Raw genomic sequence first — 13,347 nt, forward strand, 5'->3', positions numbered from 1 at the left:
TGCTTGTTTCCTGCTTGTTCACTCTGGGAAAACTCCTAGGTTTCAATCCTGTTCACTAACACAGATGTGGATGCCTCCACCCATGCCACTCTAGCCACTTGTACTGCCATTTGATGGAGTTTGTTTTGACCAATGACTTTGTGTTTCACCACTGCGCATATTAGTTGCTCAATGTTCACCAGTAGCACATGGTATGTTTTGTTCAGTTGAGCCGCCTATGGGCTTTGACATGGCATTAGCCATTACTTTCTGTATTCAGTTTAGCCGCCTATGGGCTTTGACATTGCATTAGTCATTACATTCTGTATTCTGCCTATTGGCTTTGACATGGCATTAGCCATTACTTTCTGTATTCAGTTGAGCCGCCTATGGGCTTTGACATTGCATTAGCCATTACATTCTGTATTCTGCCTATTGGCTTTGACATGCTGTATCCAGTCTAGCCCGCCTATTGGCTTTGACATTGCATTCCTATTGGCTTTGACATGATATTATACATTCAGCTACATTTTGTATTCAGCTTAACTGCCTATTGGCTTTGACATGATATTATATATTGCATTTTGTATTCAGCTCAGCTGCCTATTGGCTTTGACATGACACTAGACATTGCATTTGATATTTAGGTTAGCTGCCTATTGCCTTTAACATGACAGTGCATTTGATACTTAGGTTAGCTGCCTATTGCCTTTAACGTGGAGTTAGACATTGCAGTTGAGAATCCAAGCTGTATTTTTCCAAGCTGTGTTTTTGCACCAGAGAACCAAGATGTTTTTCTCACAGTAGACTAGACATGATAAGAGAGAGTACATGGGTGTTGTTTTCTTCGCTTGAGCTTGGGAACAGGAGTAGTCTTGGAGACCTGGCCAGTCTCCAAAAGGCTTGCTCAGTTTCCCGGGTCTGAGAGGAGGGGGCACACCTTTGTAACGAATGTAACAGGCTGCAGAGAGTCAGATTCGAATCTGCCGGACCTTGTGCTGGAGCTTGGCGCAGGCTGCCAGCAATCCCGTGTGGGTAGATGAATCTCTCTTTCTCGCGGCTGACAGGGGTCATCAGCTTGCAGACCTTAGAAAGATGAAGCTGTGAATAGTTCCCACACGGTGAAGTATTTGTTTTGCTTTGCATTCAATATCTTATAAATATAACCTGCTGTGTATATTGCAAAGTGATATATTTTGTTTGATTAACGCGGACTTGAAAGCTACTAATTCGTCATACATAAAATATTGTGGTTGGGGAAGAATTAACAACAATAAAAGTCTTCTTTGACCTCAGAAGTGCATTTCTGTTGTGTCATGTTAGTGCTTAGAAACTAAATAAGAGGAAAGCACTACACCACTGAGGCCGCCAACTTGCCCTCCACCCCCGACATTTTGATCTCGATATCAGTGGTGGCCGGCAGCTTTGGGAGGGGGGCGGGCGGGACACACACACGCACACGCACACACGCATGCTCATCCATTAACAACACTTATTCCATTCAAACATGCACGCGTGCACCAAACATTCATTTTACAAGATCACACACATTCATTCTTTCACACACACACACACGCTCATCCATTAACAACACTCATTCCATTCAAACATGCACGCATGCACCAAACATTCATTTTACAAGATCACACACATTCATTCTTTCACACGCACGCTCATCCACTAACAACACTCATTCCATTCAAACATGCACGCATGCACCAAACATTCATTTTACAAGATCACACACATTCATTCTTTCACACACACACTCACATCCATTGACAACACTCATAACACTCAAACATGCACGCGCGCACCAAACATTCAATGTAAAACATATCACACATACATACACACACACACACTCATTCTTTCACACAGACATGCACGCTCATCCATTAACAACACTCATTCCATTCAAACATGCACGCATGCACCAAACATTCATTTTACAAGATCACACACATTCATTCTTTCGCACGCTCATCCATTAACACTCATTCCATTCAAACATGCACGAATGCACCAAACATTCATTTTACAAGATCACACACATTCATTCTTTCACACACACAAACACACACACAAACGCACGCTCATCCATTAACAACACTCATTCCATTCAAACATGCACGCATGCACCAAACATTCATTTAACAAGATCACACACATTCATTCTTTCACACACACACGCACGCTCATCCATTAACACTCATTCCATTCAAACATGCACGAATGCACCAAACATTCATTTTACAAGATCACACACATTCATTCTTTCACACACGCTCATCCATTAACACTCATTCCATTCAAACATGCACGAATGCACCAAACATTCATTTTACAAGATCACACACATTCATTCTTTCACACACACACACACACGCATGCTCATCCATTAACAACACTCATTCCATTCAAACATGCACGCATGCACCAAACATTCATTTTACAAGATCACACACATTCATTCTTTCACACACACACGCACTCACATCCATTGACAACACTCATAACACTCAAACATGCACACCAAACATTCAATGTAAAACATATCACACATACATACATACATACACACACACACACACACACACACACACACACACACTTACCTTTAGCCTCCAGGTCCCAGGAGGGTTGGGACTGCTGCCTTCCCTCATTGGCTGACCTGATGTCAGCCAATGAGGGAAGGCAGCAGTCCCAGCCTCGTCGCAGAGTGGGATGGGGTCAGTGAGACTGCTGACCCCACCCCACTTTGTGACGAAGTGTCACTGATTGACACTCGCCCTGGGCGCTCCAGGGCTTAAACCTGAAGCGCCCAGGGAGAGTGTCAATGGGTGATGCTTTCCTTGTCACCCAGGGGAGGGCCTCGAGGCACCTTTGCTGGGCCGAGGAGGTCACGCCCATAGGGGTTGTGATCTCCTCAGCCCTGCAAAGTTCAGCTCAGGCAGCCAGGAGTCTGCGCTAATCGCGCATGGCTCACTCCTGGCTGCCTGACCTGAACATGAAGAGTGTCTGTCAGGCTGGCCTTTGTTCAGCCTGACAGACACTCTTCATGGGGTGGGGGGGGCGTGGCCCCTCCGCCCTAAAGGACGGGCCGCCACTGCTCGATATTGTCTTTCTTCTAGAGATACACCTCTGACTGTACAAGAGCCTTCTCACTGACTGACACACTCACTGGGGTCTTTATCTCTGTTGGCAAATTCCATGTTCAGTTCTGCACTAGATGCTTATGGGCCAGACCAACAGTAACAAGGAATACATAAATGGCCTATTTATATAGCGCATCATTGACCTCCGGAAGAGGTTTGTAGGCTCTCTAAATACCCTATCCTTAAAGTAAAAGAAAATGTGACAGATGGCCAACACAGATGGTCTTACAGTGTTAAGCGAAAAAGGTAAGACTTCAATTGCTTACAAAAGCTTAGAGAAAATTGTTTAGGGCCCTCACTCAGCAAGGCATGTTGTTCCAAGCCTTGACACTAATCACTGAAAGATCTCTTTTCCTCCGTTTTTTAATATCTTGGTTTACAAAGTAGATAGTGTGATGCTGACTTCAATATCTGCGATGGCATGTTGCAAAAAGTGAGGCCACGTAGCTGTCTCTTCTTGTATCATGGAGCTCTCTATGGCATTCACTCAGTGCCTTGGCACTCTATGGCATTCACTCGGGCTTCTGCCACATAGAACTTGTGGATAAGTCTGATGTAAAGCCTGTGGGACCGCACTCCCGTTTGAAGGGACTTTTTTTTGCCATCCTAGGCTGTGGAATAAGCCACGGTGACATGGCAAACGTCGGCCTCGTTTTTACTGCTCTGCTTTGTTTAGTATGTATTTGATGTTTTCTTGATTTTATATTTTACTAAGCAGGTGCGCGTTTTGATGTGACACTTAAACTATGTACAATAGTATGTTTGCTTGAGAAAAATATATCAATGTATTTTCCAGTGTTAGTGTATTTGTGTTCACTAGTGCTCAAAAATCGTGTTATGAGGATGTACTGATTTCAGCTATTTGACTAATTGATGCTTCTCTCCAGTTTTTATGCAGATTTTGGCCCTCTCAACTTGGCATTGTCGTATCGATACTGCTGTAGATTGAACAAGAAGTTTAAGGTGAGTTGGCGCCCTTCCTATCTGTTTATGTGCGCACGGAAATGGTTCTCCTTGGGTTTCAGAAATCAGTGCTCGCCTCCCGGCTGCAGGGCGAGGAAACAGCATTGCTGGTTGGATGTCAGGGGCTTAACCTTGAGCTCTCACCAGACGCTCTGCGTGTCTCGCCGCCCCTCGGAATCTGCCGAGAACTCGATATCGTCGCCTTTTCTGTTTGGCAGGCGAACCACAGAGGGCATGTCCGCCTCATTCTCCGCCTCAGCCGGGCTGTAACGTAAGCTGAAGGGAGTCAGTGAAGTAGGGAGCCGGGCAGCGGGAGCCAGGACTATTTTTGGTTGTCGGCTAATGAGGGCTACTCCGGTTCCCGCCACTCGTTAGTGCAGCTCCCTCCCCCCCCCCCCCCCCCTTACATTTCTCGTGATATTGCTCATCGCTGATAGCAAGAACACGCGGTATTAAGTAAACACTGGGTAAATATTATTTTTAAACATACACGTATTGACCAAGTTAACAGACAAACATAAACAAACGCAGGGCTTGTCTTGCAATGTACTCGGGGTTTTAAGTGGGATGAAAACAACCGGAGAGGTGGGGGGGACTTAAAGGGGCGTAGGCCGTATAATAAAGGCTGTGGCTTAAACACATAAACTAAAAATCTGCGCTTAGCATAGCGTTCTACCCAACGTATTTTGCTGGGTCTTTCTGTCATTGCAGCCAGATATATAATACAACTGACATTACACCTTAAACAAGCCTGGTCTATTGGCTTTGCCAATGGTTGTTAATTCCATAACATAAACAAGTACAACAATGGCTTTGTCGTATATAATCTAGAATATGCTTCAATTCTGAAATGATGAGACTGAACTATAACCAGTCTCTTTGAAATTACGTCAAAGGCGGTGATGGGTGTGCTGTTGCAAAACTAAGATTTGGTGTCATCCTGAGGGGGGATTCTTATAACTGCCAGCACACTTAAACCCCTAAATGTACTCTTGAAATTGTAACATAGTTGCATATTGGGAGATGTGTTGCTTTTGTTTACTTGTCTGGTGTTGCAGGAAAAAAATAATGTAATAAATATTGATTTTGCATTGGATGTATATTGACAGTGCGGTCTGTCGGTTGCGTTTGATTTGCAAACGCATTGAAATCTGTCAGCCTTCAATTTTGTTGCAGGTTTCAGTGGTCGTTTGGGTAAAAAAGGGTACAAATTGAATTTGTTTCACTTATAACAATGATGGCCATTGGGAAATCATCACAAATTGTGTTACACTGGTATTTTCAACCAGCTCTCTTTGCTCAGGCTAACTGCATGCACAAAACATTTGAAAGAAATGGAGGAATGAAATGGCTAAAATTGACCCAAATCTGTTTGTGCCCGTCACGTTTTTTTTTAACTACTGTAAATCTGATGCAAAAAGACCTGATGCCCAGTTCATATATTAATTACACTTCTCTTGTTTCCACCCAAGTGCAAATGACTGTTTGGTAGTGAACAGTGTGCTTTTTGCTTCTTATTTGGGCATTGTGTGAAGAGTGTACAGTTATCAAGACTAGAAACTACTTCGCAAAGACTCACTGTGCAAAAATCAAAAGCTGGAAACCTCATATAGCCACAAAGTGTGTATCACCTTGCAGTAGCTAGCTCTGCACAGCATTGTGCTTCACTTTTCATAATGTAACGTTGTAACAGTTGGCTCTGCCTCTGCATTTATAAATATCTTTTGTGCTCGTAGATTAGTGGTAAGTCGATTAAAAGTACGCTTTCTTCTGGCTCTACGCCTGAAGCTACTGTAGTGTACCGTACTGAAGAACCTTTAGGTTTCTCCTCTGTGATATTGCTAGGCCTTGGCGGGTCAGATGAGGGGTGGATATATTTGTACGTTTGAGGTGGCATCGGTAGGTCGTTGTTGCAAGAGGGTGACTGCTGCGAGTGGCAAACACCATGTGGCTCTGATACGTAACAAGCACTCATCCCCTTGCCTGTAGCAACATTTCCGACCTGTAGAAGAAGAAACGAGCAATGTCCACTTAGCATGTCTGAGGACTGCCTGTGCCCAGAGTTTCTTTACACCTGTATAAAATACGTGGACTCTTAACGGGGCAGGAGTTTTGCTGCTGGGGTCTGTGGAGAACAAGGTACAAATTGAAGTTGAGATTTGATCTATCCTTGTATCATGATTACAATTTTTTTCAAAGGATTCTGCTTCAGTTCCTACCAACGAAGGGCCGCTTCAGTATGCCCCTTCTATCGCCTCTAACAGTTTGTTTATTAGAGAGGGTTTTATAGTACAGTACCCCATTAGTGCAGGTGAGGTTGATAATAGGGGCCATTAAAAATAGGATGCCCTTCCTTCTCTTTCACTGTACTGTGGGTCCTCTGCTGGAGAAGTGGAGACATATCTCAAGGTGATGCGGGAGAGATTTTGCTAGTGAGTCCGGCGTATGAGAGGAACAATGGAGGCAGAAGTAGGTTCGGTCCTGGCAGTCAAAGGGACGCTTTCCTCCTGGATTTGACTTCAGTGGTGTAACTCAAAATTATGCCGCCTTCCTCCTGTAGAATTGAATTAGCAACTTTGAAAATTGCAGTTGGGGGACAGAAGGCCCTGTGTTTGCCCCCTGCCCGTGTCCGGACTTTTAAGCACCTTCACTACCCCTTTTCAGCATGAGTAAACGGTGGGAAGACCAGGACGAAACTCACTTTTCTGTTTTTTTTCTTATGTTGTAGACAAGTGAATCCTGAAGCAACAAAATCATTACTTATGCTACAAACTGATATTGTCTACAGATTTCTTTCACATTGCATAGCATTTTGTGCAGGCCCAAAGTCTTACACAAGCACATTGGTTGCGTTCGCAGAAAGGCTCTGCAAGAACATGTACCTCAGAACACAATTTTTAGAGCCTGTTTTGAGGGCTTCCCACTTAGTAGGTGTGACATTGGATCAGTGGTATTCAGGGTAAAATTGTTAAGTCTTTAAAGCAATTTTACTTTCTTAATTATGATATAATATTCCTAGTCCATCTACAGTGTGGCCCCCTTAAATGGTTAAACCACATGTTTAGGTGTGAGCTCCCGCAATAATTCAGTCGTCTGATAAATACCACTTCTGAAACTTTCATACTGCATAACTTCAATCTGAAGGTGAATCTCTCCTGATGCCTCTTGGAGGAGGATTTAGACAAGAACAGAATCACAACGTCGGCTTCTTCCTTTCCATCTCGCTTTGGCTCTGGCCCAGGCATCTTAGTTTCCATCTTGCCTGTCTTGTCTGCTCTGCTGCATTTGAATGTTCTGCCTTGAAGTGTGGGATTGCCTTCTGTCGGCTCCTGACTCAATTTTTCTGAAAAACAAATCGCCCAATCTGTGTTGATTGTTTCAATCCACAGGCCCAACGTTTGGGGCTTGTGAATGCTGAGCTTAACCTTTTACATTAATGTGCTAATGTTTTTTATATTATATTTACCTGCTGGTCTCTTTCGTTGTTGTGTTCACTGAAAGTATAAATGTATTCAGCTTTTCTCCTGCTGCACTAGCACTATAATGTGTATGTTACACTGTACTTCTATTTGTAATGTGTGGTTCAGCTGTCTTCTGGGTGCCGGTGGCGGGCGGTGACCCTCAGCAGTGGTGGGGCATTGAGCTGACTGAGTCAAACCAGGTGACGGGCATTATAATACATCACAAGGCCTTTAGGCTCAAATGCCGAAGCTCTCAATCATGACTCGTTAACAGATTGTTGTTCATAAGGGACCGTGACTGAGAGCTCTGGAGTTGAGGCTCAGGGCAATGCGAGTTCCTCACAGTGTCTGTCAGTAGGCCGAAAAGATAAAATTAAAAATGTACTTACTGATTCCCCATCCTTCCGTTTTTGTCAGTGCGACAGCACACATGAAGCCTCAGCCAACTTCTGTTGTCAAATCCAGACGCTGCTCTCATGCTGCAGATGAGCAGCATGAGAGCAGCACCAGGATCGGCTAGATCTGGCTGCCTTGACGCTCCAGCTGGCACTCTGTGCTGGTGCCTGCACCTGCTCTCCATCCAGCTGTTTGACAGCTAGGTGGAGAGGTTTAAAGTCCATGTCAGGCTGGCCGTTGCAAGACAGCAGGCAATAGTGTCATTCGCACTCTAAACTGGAGTGAGCAGCACTCCCCTGCTGCCGGTCAGCAGAAATGGTTCCGCCTTCAAACACTTCTCGAGCTGGGAGCAGTGAAAAATAAAATGCTAATTTATTTTATTACATTTTATTTTTCACCTTTGATGCACTGGCAGCAGGGGTGACTCTCCTCCACCCTAATTGGGGTGGAGGGGGGGGGGGAGGTGGGGGGGTGTGAGCATCGCTGCTAGGTGCCAATCAGCAAACAAACCGTGTTCAAATTCTATTCTTTTACAGTTAATATTTTGATGCAAATCACGTTATTTGAACTTATCTTCGTGTGCTTTGTTTCTCATCCCTTTCATCTGTAGTTTATAAGTATAACGACAACGCATTTTATTTTCAGTGGTCAACTGCTGATCGCTGTTGCTTAATATGTCTTAGTTGACTTATACCTGTTACTCTTCTGTGTTTTTGGATCAACTTGTTTTGAGCTTTTTTGAGATGTTTCTCGGTCTAATGGCAAAAGGTTTGTGAATGTATTCCTCATTCAGCCAGTTGTCAGGAGTGGCCAGGGATGTTGAGTACATTGATGGGTGGGCTGTTGGGCCCAGATCTTTTTTGCCTGAGCTTTTAACTGCACAAGCTGTATTTTCAGATCAATGTGTCCTGTTTACCGTCTAATCCTGCGGTCTCTCAGCCTACCTTGGTGCTTCAAAAGCCCAGGTGAAAACCTCTAGCTTTCGGTATTGGATACATACCTGATCCGCTTGGCGGTATAATGGTTTTTAGCAGAGAACTTGTGGGCTTTGTGTAATTCTCTGATCAGACGGTTGTCAATGGCACACCCATACTAAAATCCTGCCTGCAAATGTCTTACGTTTCAATTTGATAATCCCTCCTTAACTTTTATTATTTTATGTTCAGTTCATTATTACCCTGGAAGTGAACAGCACTTACACCTACCAGTGCTTTTGCCTAACAATTTTAAGAGTGTTAATTGCATAAGAAAGGAGACACTGAACCGTACAGCCTACCTTATTGCCGTCTATCAGCATTGTGTGTGTAATAATGTAGAGCCGTGTTTTAAGTGCACATCCCCTCCCGTGCTTAGCTTACAGGTCTAACCCACGCACTGCTAACGCTTTGTTGGTTGTTCGCTTTGTTGTGGGGCAAAGAGAAGAGTTTTCAACTTGAAAGAGCATTGGTTGCTCCCACCTTGTCCACCCATTGCCTTTTCACAGTCCCTGGCTTGACGCATCACCTCGTCTCATCCTCTAGCATGTTGGACCAAAAACTCGGCCAGTGCTTCTCCCAACGACTAATAGATGGAAATGGCATTGACCAGTAGGACTTGAATTCTTAACTTTCTGGGCCCTCTATACACAGAACCTCTACCTTCTGTTCTATCTTATATTTTTTGATCATTCATTATCTGTTATTCTCTTTAAGAATGCAAACTTTTTTTGGATTTACAGTCCAAGGATTACTAACAGTATTCCACTGTCAACATTTCGATGGCTACCATAGTTTTGCTTAAAAGATACTACCTGGCCAGCAAGCACAGACCATGCATTATACTGACACATTGCACCATGCATTGAGATAAAGAGCCAAGTTTCTCATATTGTAAGCTTTCCCAGAATTCTTTGTTTACCAAGCCCAGCTTTCAGGTGCTTTTCTGCACCAAATGTTCTAATACAAGATTTTTCTGTCTCCCTGCCAAACATTTTGGATAGCTGAAGAAAGATTGCATGTAGTGCTATGGTGAGAGAACACTTTCCAACTGCATTCATATGCCTCTTACTAACATTTTAACTTCGAGCAACAGCAGGCTTTTTTTTGCTGTTGTATTTGATATCTCCCACACGTTTCCTGGGATCTGAGCTTCTCTTCAGAGTGACAGTTGTTCTTCAGTTTTCTTTTGCTCTAACTCCAGTCCACGTAAACAGAGTCATCATCTGTATTCAGTTGCATGCTATCTGGGTGGGGATCCCTTTGGTGATAAAGTACCTTGGGCCCTCAATTTTCACTCCCACAGATAGGCAAGGACCACAATATGCATCATCAAGGCTGTTGTCTGTTACTTTGGGTGAACGTGACCTTTGTATAGTGTGACCCTAGCCGTAAGGCAACAGAGTGCATGAACGAAGGGAGGGTTAAGGTCAGCAAGTGGCTGGATTTGAAGACTGATTCAGAGAAGAGAATGGGGCTGTTACTGCTCTGTGATGTGTTCTTCACTGAGGAGCCTCTTCAGCTTTTTCCCTAATTGGAGCAGGACTGGGACAGTCTTAATGGATATAGCGATATTCTAAATCCTGGGTGTGTAGCCAGCGAAGGCCTATTGCGATCATTCTTATTTGTTGCACTGTCTTTTCTCTACCCCGATAGTGTTCTACCTGCATATGTGCCGAGCCACAAGAGATGGTGAGGTTGTCAGCCCGATAAACAGTTGTGCAAGTTGTGATGGCTTCGACATTTTGCAGATGGTTTAAAGACATTGCAGGTCCGTAAAGGTAGGAGTGATATGGTAACATTTCTTCAGGCTCTTTATTAGGTGTAATGCAGCATATAGGATGCCCTTAAGAAGGGGCTGTGTGGAGTCTAGCAGCCATGGAGAAGGGTACGGCTGCCACCAAGATGCAGGAGTACAAGTCATAGAGAGCAGCTGGCACCAGGATGTCTTGTTGTACTTTGGAATGTGCTCTGTGAGGTTCAGGTCAGTGCCCAGATTCAATCTGAGTGACCTGATGTCGTGGTAAAGTTGCGGATTGAATATTTACATGTTGAACCAGGTTTGTTCTAGTTACTGCTTGTTGTTTCGGGTGAATAGGTGTAGTTTGGTTTTGAGAGAGTTGAGCATCAGATTGTGGAATCCTAGAGTAGCTAAGCTGCAGGCAGTGCTTGAGGCATTGGCTGTATGGAGTGGATGAGATTTATAAGTAAAATTGTGGGTCCTGGGGGTAGTGGTACATTTTCATTGTGTTCCGTAAGTAAAGTAAAAAGCCCCTCAGTATAGAGGTTAAAGATGACTGGAGACAAATTAAACTCATTGGGATTTCACCAGTGATGAGAAGCATCTAGGACCTAGAGGATCCCATGTAAGTTGGATAGGTAAAAGAACTAATGAAGGTCATTGCTATCGAATCCCATTTGAGACTTCGGTAAAGTTTGTGCTTTGGGTTCACAATGGAAAAGTCCTTTTTGGATCTGAGGTTTTGTCATTAGCTTTTGTGATTAACTTGGTGTGGTGTTTGGATGCTGTGCAAGAAGATGGGGTTGGCAAGGTAGTAGGCCCAGTGAAGAGAGAGGACTTTTGCATTAGATGTTTGGTGAAAGGAAGGGTTTCAAAATATGGTCTTTGCAATTACCAATAGGATATTCCCTTCTTTCAGATTCTTTTCTCTAATTGCAATTTCGTTTTTGAACGACTGACTTTCTCATGGCCTGTATGACAAGGATTATGACAGTCATTGCTCTTCTTCCTGTGTTAACTGCAAGCAAGTTGTAAATATTTGGTTAGAAGTAAATATTTGGTTAGAATTAAACAGGCTTCAGTTTAGCTGCTTCAAAACGATATTGTTAGTTGTCCTTCCCATCAACTTATGGACACTTGGCAAGCATGCTTGTCCCACTGCCTGACCCAAGCTCAGCAGGTTTGACAGCTGGGGCTCCTTTTGAACGCAGAATACTCCATGGAGTAACAACTCAACACTAGGCAAGGATGGATTTTTAGAATTGATGGTTGCAAAGAAGACCCTTTATCTTTATATTAAAATATCGTCCATGCAGTGGCCTCCTTTGTCCTCTTACTGACTGAGTGAGTGGAATCTATTTTAGCCTGCCTAAGCACCAGCTATATCTTCCACCACTACTGCTAAGTTTTGAGGCTCATATTTTGTTAGGGTAGTCAAAGCCAAGACATTCCTCTGCAAGGTCTTTCAGTGGAAAACAAGTTGATTTTAATTTATGTAGTGCACATGGCCTTCTACATTCAAGTATTGTATGGAATTGTGAAATAAATCAATTCATCATATATCGTGAACAATCCGTGTTCATTCTGTACGCTGTGGCTTCAGGTGAGGCTCAGTTGGAAGACGCTAGTCTTGGGTTGCTTGTGCTCGGTTCAGACAAGCCCTGGCTCGGGTTGGACCGTCTATCGGAGCAGGACAGGACTCACTGGGTTGCACCCTAAGGGAAGTGCTGCTACCTTAGGGGCTGAGTGAAGTTGAAGCTTCACAGACAGTTTACTGCCTGGGTTGAGAAGGGAAGCTCTTCATCTAGTTTGTGGTTTGGCTTCCCTTTTGAAAGCGGTTCCGTCTGTTGTGGGTGAAGAGATCCCTTATGAGCCCTTCCCGCAATTAGGGGAGGGATTTTTTTAAAATTTTTGTTTAGTGGAATGAAATGCCATTTTAGCTAGCAGGACTGCTCTCATGGATAAATAAGGATGTGAATGAGAAACAGGGAATTTTACCAAACGGTATTTAGGGTTGCATGCCCCTCGTCTTCATAACCTTCTTGAAAACAAACCCAGCATACTATGTACCCTACTCAGAAAGGAGCAAAAAACACACTTGCTGAATTATAAGAGCCCTGAAGGCACGGCTAGGGTTGGGGAATGGATGCAAACAATCATTCTAGAGAAAACCGACGCACATTCTTTTTGGGGGAGGGAGGAATCCGTATTTTCTCCACAAGCCTAAATGAAGCGGACAATCCGGATTACTGAAATTGTTTCTTCGACCCTCTGTGCACTGGGCAAAGTGCGCTTGGACTGGTTTTAAAATGTGCTTCTCTGTTTAAACGCATTTGCTTTTGTGCCAGCGCAGCATATCATGCGCATGCCAGTGTAAAGCACATGTTGCGTGAGTATGTTTGATGTTAATAAAATCTGCAAAATAATGGGCGGAAAATTCCGTTTTTCCAGGCGTTAGTGGGCCAGGACTGGAACATGAGATTTTTATAAGTGTACAAATATAAAGCTGTTACTATTACATGCTCGTTTTTCTGCAGTCTACCTGACAACATACATCATTGGAATGCTGATTTGTCCTCCAGTTTCCATAATTTAAACACTAATCCACACAAGTTGTCTAAATTAGGCATTGTATAGCGCTTTTCTAGTTTCTGTATTTTAATTATCTCCTTCTG

General features: G+C 43.7%; 1 protein-coding gene across 4 annotated transcripts in view; it reads left to right on the plus strand.

The window, feature by feature from the left end:
* CDC14A (cell division cycle 14A) overlaps positions 1-13,347 on the plus strand; it is a 332,599-nt gene that overhangs the window by 43,746 nt on the left and 275,506 nt on the right. For all 4 annotated transcript variants that reach the window (XM_069232173.1, XM_069232175.1, XM_069232172.1 and 1 more), the window contains exon 3: positions 4,025-4,100. In XM_069232173.1, the coding sequence (XP_069088274.1) occupies positions 4,025-4,100 (76 nt within the window). The remainder of the gene's footprint in view (positions 1-4,024; positions 4,101-13,347) is intronic.

Source organism: Pleurodeles waltl, chromosome 4_2, assembly GCF_031143425.1.
Source record: "Pleurodeles waltl isolate 20211129_DDA chromosome 4_2, aPleWal1.hap1.20221129, whole genome shotgun sequence".
In the NCBI taxonomy this organism is placed as follows: domain Eukaryota; kingdom Metazoa; phylum Chordata; class Amphibia; order Caudata; family Salamandridae; genus Pleurodeles; species Pleurodeles waltl.